At 38.9% G+C, this 7,549-nt stretch overlaps 1 protein-coding gene across 2 annotated transcripts in view; it reads left to right on the top strand.

Moving 5' to 3' along the window:
• The window catches only part of SLC22A4 (solute carrier family 22 member 4), a 51,102-nt gene extending 48,098 nt beyond the window's left edge, over positions 1 to 3,004 (top strand). The window contains exon 10 of one of the 2 annotated variants that reach the window (XM_059061824.2): positions 221 to 3,004. In XM_059061824.2, coding sequence (XP_058917807.1) covers positions 221 to 296 — 76 coding nt within the window. In that variant the 3' untranslated portion in view covers positions 297 to 3,004. The remainder of the gene's footprint in view (positions 1 to 220) is intronic. The other variant, XM_067031614.1, reaches the window with a different exon arrangement.
• Positions 3,005 to 7,549: the final 4,545 nt, after the last annotated feature.

A 7,549-nucleotide genomic window follows, 5' to 3' on the forward strand; every position in this document is an offset into this window, starting at 1 on the left:
TCAACTTTAACTTACCAAGAACTTCATGCTTACCACTCTATTCTTTCCTCAGGAAAACTATAAAATCACAAAATACTAGCTCTAGACTCATGAGGTTCTTACTAGAGTTAAAATAATTACCTGTTCATTGATTGGAAAAATGTTTTTCAGTGTCAGTTTGGCATTTTGAGGAGGGGAGTCTTAAATATTTAATTTTCTTTAGCACTTGTCTTATTTTCAGGTTCAGATATAGGAAAAAAACAAAAGATTCAATGGAGAAAGAAGAAAATCCCAAAGTTCTAATAACTTCATTCTGATAAAATTCCCACCCTATTTGGTGAACTGAAAAACAGATCCTAAGACTATGAAGACACTAAAGCCTTTCCTGATGAAATGGACTATGAAGATTAACACTGAAATGGACCTTGCTATCAAGAAATGCTTGACATATGGCAAACTCTGGACCACGCTTACAGATGAGCTCCTTATTTTAAAAAACAAACCATTTCCAGAAAGTCCTCCGTACTAATTAATTCAATGAAATGGGTTTGTAGGATTTTTACAAAACGTGTTGGTCAAGGACTGGTAAATCCATATAAAGATTAACACGCATTTCCAAATACATATACTATCCAAATTTTTTAAAAAGTCATTGAATTAACACAACTATCAGGCTTGGGTGTGTGTGTGTGAGTGAATAAACCAGCACGTTCAAAATTACAGTAGTTTTTGAAGTGAACTCATACACTGCTGTAGCCAAATGATTATAAGGAGTATTCCTGTCCAGGAAATTTTATATACTCCTTTGAGAGGAATTGATGGCAGATATTAATAGCATTTTACAAGTGAAATGCAGCAAGAGATCAAGTAGCCTGGCTCAGATGGCCTGTCAGCCTTTAAGAAGGGAACCAAGGCAGTTCCTAGCTACAATTTCAGCAGCTATGGCTCACAGCCTACTGAATGGTCCACATTTGTTGTGCTCTCTGTGAACACTTGACTAAACTTTCTGTTCACTAAGACTGGCTTAAGAGACCTTTTTTTTTGGTAAATAGAGAATCAGGAAAACTGCAAACTAGTTAGATTGGTAGAGGTTGTTTGTGTGCCCCATAGCCAAGATGGGTCAGCACCCAGGAAGAAGGCTGTCCAAGCCAAGAATCTGGAGAGCCTTTTAAAACAGTTCTTTCCTTTAATACAACCCTTCCTAAATCTGGTATGCAGTTGTATCCTCTTCAACCAAGGGTGCATCTGGTTCCAGGAATGAGCAAGGTAAAAGGTAAAAGCCACTAATGGGATAATGTATTAGCATAAACTCAGAAGATGAGTGTCAGCTCTGTGTCTCACCACATTTTAGGCATGCTGACGTGATAACATAGCAAGAAGTTCGTCTTGGAGACCTGGGCAGCATGCTTTCACCAAGGGCGGCTCCTCTTGGAGCAGCATGTGACAAGCTACTGACCCTTTAACATATCAGTGCAATGGTGCACCTGTAGAATAGGCAGCCACTAGTTTTTAATATGCTGCTTGGTGGCATCATCTCCTAAAATTAATTATCCCCAAATGTAAATATTCACTATCTAAATATTTTTCAAAGGAACCTTTGATGTAACAACTTGGTAAACAATCCTTATTTCTTTAAGATCTTTATCTGGAACTTTTCTGATTAACTCAGAATTTTTCTTTATATTGCCATATTTCTAACACATATTTTATATCCTACTGACACATTGATCCCACCTTTAGATTGTTACTTTAAAATCCAGTAGAATATCTTAGAATAGTTTATGCTTTGTCATTGGGGACTCAGGTGCACAGCTTCATCCACCCAGCGCCTTTATCTTCCCCACCGACGCAGCCTGTCCAGATCACCTTTCCACCTACCCTGCCAGACAGTAGCTGCCTGTCCTGCAAAGAGCAGGCCCTGCTGCCTTTCAGGAAGCGCTCCTTGAACTTCCTTCCCACCAGCAGTGACTGTTCACTCCTCTGTGCTCTTCTGGTACTTGTTACCTTCACTCAGTTGGGCTCTTGTCTAGTTGTCCCCCCCAACACACAACATGTCTGTAAGCCTTCAGGAGGCCAGGGACCTCACTTTGCTTATCTTTTTTATCCCTTGCAGTGCTGCTTACTGTAGTGCTTTCTTGCATGTAACAGGCATTTGAGGATATTCATTTTAATTAACATATTTTGTAACACTAGCATGGTGAAACTGTTATGTTTGAAACATAGACACTTGAATTTTTAAACACTGAAGTATAAAATGCTTAAAGCTTTTTCTAAATATAAAAAGTAAGGATGTGGACTTCCCTGGTAGTGCAGTGGTTAAGAATCCACCTGCCAATGCAGGGGACATGGGTTCCATCCCTGGTTCAGGAAGATCTCACATGCCGCAGAGCAACTAAACCCATGTACCACAACTACTGAGCCTGCACTCTAGAGCCTGCGAGCTACAACTACAGAGCCCACGTGCCACAACTACTGAAGGCTGTGCACCTAGAGCCCATGCTCCACAACAAGAGAAGCCACTGCAATGAGAAGCCCACACACCAAAACAAAGAGTAGCCCCCAGCTCACCTCAACTAGAGAAAGACTGCGCACGGCAATGAAGACCCAATGTAGTCAAAATTTTAAAAAATTAATAAATTTTTTTAAAAAGTAAGGATGTGATATAATTGCCTTTTACTGCTGTTTGTATGGGTGTTTTATATTTTATAATAGTAAGAGATGACTTTTTAAAATCTGTTTATAAAAAGGCAACAAGTATACAAATGAATTACCTCTTTGGTAGGTCAAAGAGCAAGTAGATCAATGCATGCCAAAATAGTATGAGATTAAATTCAAGATATATTCCTGATTTTTAAAAACTACTTTTAAAATTAGGTCTACAAGGCAACTACCTGAACTTGCTTATGAATATCGGTCTCAGACTGACAGCCAATATAACACTGCATGTTAGAGTGTAACATGAGACACTGGAAGCATCCCATTAACAGTAGTTTTATGGATCCATGTTTTAACATCTTTTCAACATTTTTGGGTAAGTTTTAGTAACTATAATCATAATATAAAATATAGATAAGTAAAACTATTAGAAAATAGACAAAATTATCAATATTACAAGGAACATATAATGATATTCTATTTTTTAAATCCAAGAGAATTAATTAAATCTAATACCTAAGAGTTTCAATTTAAGTGGAGTCATATAAGAAGTGTCCCTAAATCAGCAACTATTTATGTACTAAAAATAACCAGCTAGAAAATATACTGGAAAAAAACAGGTTCCGTTCCTAATAGTCATAAGAACATAACATACCTAGAAGTAATCTCTAAATAGATGTATAAAACCTAAGTGAAAAAATTGTTCCATTTAATTAAGAGTTGAGTGGAGACATGCTGGGTTTTTTGTTGTTGTTGTTTTTATTTATTAGTTTTTTATTTTTGGCTGCATTGGGTCTTCATTGCTGTGCACTGGCTTTCTCTAGTTAGAGACATGCCATTCTTGAATGTGTAGAATGAATTCTGTGAACCTGCATTCTTACCAAATTAATTCACTATTTTAGTATAATTAAAATTAATATTTCAATGACATATTTTAGGAACTTAAAAAATAATTCTAAAGGTCATCTGAAAGAACAAATAGGCAAGACCATCTAAGAAATTTTTGGAAAAGAAGAGTTGTAAGGTAAAATATTCCCTCAGATTTAGAAATACAAAGATAAATAGGAAGGCCAGAAACATACCCAAATGTTTATAAAATTGTAACATATGATAAAGTGTATTACAAATTATCAAGAAAAGGATAAATTTTTCAAAACTAGTGCTGGGATAATTGATAAGCTAGGGAAAAATAGCATCTCACCATAAAAAACATACGAAGGGCTTCCCTGGTGGCACAGTGGTTGAGAATCTGCCTGCCAATACAGGGGACATGGGTTCAAGCCCTGGTCTGGGAAGATCCCACATGCCACGGAGCAACTAGGCCCATGAGCCACAACTACTGAGCCTGGGCCTCTGGAGCCTGTGCTCCGCAACGAGAGGCCACAACAGTGAGAGGCCCGCGCACCGCGATGAGGAGTGGCCCCCGCTCGCCTCAACTAGAGAAAGCCCTCGCACAGAAACAAAGACCCAGCACAGCCAAAAAAATAAATAAATTTAAATAAATTTAAAAAAAAAACAAAAACACATACCAAATTCTGGATTAAAGATTCAAAAGTAATAAATAAATAGATAAATAAATAAGCTGAAAGAAAATACAAGTGATTGTTTAATCTAAGGATGGATAGGGAATTAAAGATAAGGTAAAATAGATGTTGCTATAAACTTTAAAAAATTTCTGTACACCAAAAATCTTAAAATTAACACAAATTGGAAAAATATTAACAAAAATATATTGGACACAGCGTCCTTTCTGTTTATGCATCAATTTAAAAGTACCAGCTAATACTCCAGTTAAAGCAAATAGTAAGACGGTTAAGTGCATCTTTGGAGACCATTGTTCCTGGGCCTAATTCTGGGTCTGTCATTTATCAGCTGTGTAGCCTTGAGCAAGTTATACAGGCATACCTTGTTTTATTGTGCTTTGCTTTATTTGTGCTTCACTGATACTGCATTTTTTACAAGTTGAGGTTTGTGGCAACCTTGCATTTTCGGATGATGTTTAGCATTTTTTAGCAATAAAGTATTTTTAAAATAAATTTATTTATTTTATTTTTGGCTGCGTTGGGTCTTCGTTGCTGCGTGCGGGCTTTCTCTAGTTGCACGAGCGGGGGCTAGGGGCTACTCTTCGTTGCGGTGCATGGGCTTCTCATCTCAGTGGCCTCTCTTGTTGCAGAGCACGGGCTCTAGGCACGTGGACTTCAGTAGCTGTGGCTCACGGGCTCTAGACCGCAGGCTCAGTAGTTGTGGCGCAGGGGCTTAGTTGCTCCGCGGCATGTGGGATCTTCCCAGACCAGGGCTCGAACCCTTGCCCCCTGCTTTGGCAGGCAGATTCTCAACCACGGCGCCACCAAGGAAGCCCCAGCAATAAAGTATTTTTAAATTAAGGTTTGTACATTGGTTTTGTCTTTTTTTTTTAAGACACAATGCTATTGCACACTTAACAGAATGCAGTATAGTGTAAACATAATTTTTATATGCACTGGGAAACCAAAAAATTCCTGTGGCTCGCTTTATTGTGATATTACGGTGGTCTGGAATTGGACCCGCAATATCTCCGGGATGTGCCTGAGTCTTCCTAAATCTCAGCCTCTTCATCTGTAAAAGGAGGCTAAGCAGTTCCATGGGGTAATTATGGGGAGTACACGAGATAATGCATATATTTAGTCTAAGTGCCTAGCAGATTTAGATGTTTTCCTCTATCTCACATCTCACTGAACTCAAAAGTTAATCATTATAATCAACTTCCTTGCCCCCTTTCTTAATCCACCTTACTCTATCAGGCAAACTGCAAGGCTGGTTAAATCCAGCGCCTCTCCTACTTCCACCGGTACCTGCACAGCTAGATGTAGCTGGGAATAAAATATGCAAATCATGCTGACTGGTTTCATTTAAAATTAATCATCAGTCATCAAGAGGAACCTTACTGCTGACTGACAGTCGTGCTCCACTGCCCTGGCCCCTTCTCTATCCTTAATGACCTGTCTCTTCAGAACTCTAATATCTCCTCCCCCATGCTCACCCTCAGCTGTGTCTTTGCTTCCTATTTCACTTAAGCTCTTACCATCTTAATCCACCAACCTAACTGCATTTGTACCCATACACTCTGTCTTTTCTCCTATTACTTGAGATAAATGGTCTCTGCTCCTAGCACAAAATTCTGTGTGTGTGTGTGTGTGTGTGTGTGTGTGTGTGTGTGTGTGTGTTTCTGCACTTGGTGCCCTCACCCCCTTCCTTACCTACTCAAGGACATTGCTCTAGCAATTAATTCCCCTTGTCTGCCCCATGATCAATCTATCAATCTTTTCTCTCTCTACTGGATCCTTTTCATTCAGCATGCAGACATGCTGGTATTTCTACAATGCTGAAAAAGCTCTCCCTTGACCCCACTTCTGCCTTCAACTACTGCCCCATCTTTCCCCATCCCTTTACAGCAAAACTCCTCAAAAGAGAGTTCTGTATTTGCTACTGCTAGTTTTTTTCTACCAATTTTCTCTTGAGCCCAATACAATTAAGTTTTAGCCCCCGCCTCTTCACCAGAATAGCTTTTATCAAGGTCCCCGATGGCTTGCAGGTTTTGATCTGAATGGTCAATTCATAGTCCTCATCTTACCTGTCCTCTCAAGGGATCAGACAAACTGATTTCTCTTTCCTTGAAATGTTTTCTGGGACACCACATTTGCTTGGTTTTCCTCTTACTTTGTTGACTGTTCCTTCACAATTTCCTTTGCTGGTACTTTCTCATCTCCTCTACTGCTAACCATTAGAGGGCCCAGAATTTAGTCTTTGGTCCTCTTCCTTTTTTTTTTTAAAGCCCAGCCTTATGATTTTAAATACCATTTCTGTATTAACAACCACCAAATATATAGCGAGCTTAACTCCAGGCTCACACGCCAATTCAATATCCTCATGGATATCTAATGGGAATCTCAAACTTAATATGTCCAAATTAGTTTGTGCTCTTAATCTCCCCCACCTCCGCTCCACATCTGCTTTTCCTGAAGTCTTCCCTGTCTCAATAAGGGGCAACTCCATTTTTCCAATTGCTTTTCTCTCATACCTCACATCCAATCTGTCAATAAAGTCTTTGGCCATAATTTCAACATACCTAGAATCTAGATTCTGTTAGCTTCCTAACTGGTCCCTCCTCCTTAATCCTGCTCCTGCCCTCCTTCAGTCTATTCTCAGCATAGCAGTATGAGTTATCTAAATGAGATCCTGTTACTTTACTGCTCAAAACCTGTCAATAGATTCCCATCTCAGTCAGAGTTTTTAAAAGCTAAAGTCTTTACAGTGGTCTATAAGTAGGATGATCCCATGTCCCAGTTTTCCCAGGACAGTTGCAGCTTCTATCTATAGACCTAGTGTAATAATTAATACCTCTCCCACCTTTCACTCTAAAAATGTCCCAATTTTTAGGATGATAAATTGTATATGGTTACCCAAATTATAGGGCCCTACTCCATGTGTCCCACCCTTTACCTCCCTGACTTCATCTCCTATTACTCACTCCATTGTTGTCTTCATTTGGGCTACCCAGGCCTTGCTCACCTTTGAACACGCTGCATATGCTTCTTTTTTATTTATTTTTTTATCTTGATGAAGTATAGTTGACTTACAATGTTGTGTTTAATTTATGCTGTACAGCAAAGTGACTCAGTTATCCATATATATATTCTTTTTCATATTATTTTCCATTATGGTTTATCATACGATATTGAATATAGTTCCCTGTGCTATAAAGTAGGACCTTGCTATTTATTACATATGCCTCTGCATGTTCCCTCTTCTTGGGAATGCTCTTCCCAGGTATCTGCATGGCTGGTTCCCTTACTTGCTTTATGTCTTTGCTCAAATGTCACCTGCCTAATCAATCCTTCCCTAAGGACCCTACTTAAAGTTGTATCCTGTTCTCTCT

This window comes from Kogia breviceps, chromosome 4 (genome assembly GCF_026419965.1).
Source record: "Kogia breviceps isolate mKogBre1 chromosome 4, mKogBre1 haplotype 1, whole genome shotgun sequence".
Lineage (NCBI taxonomy): Eukaryota > Metazoa > Chordata > Mammalia > Artiodactyla > Physeteridae > Kogia > Kogia breviceps.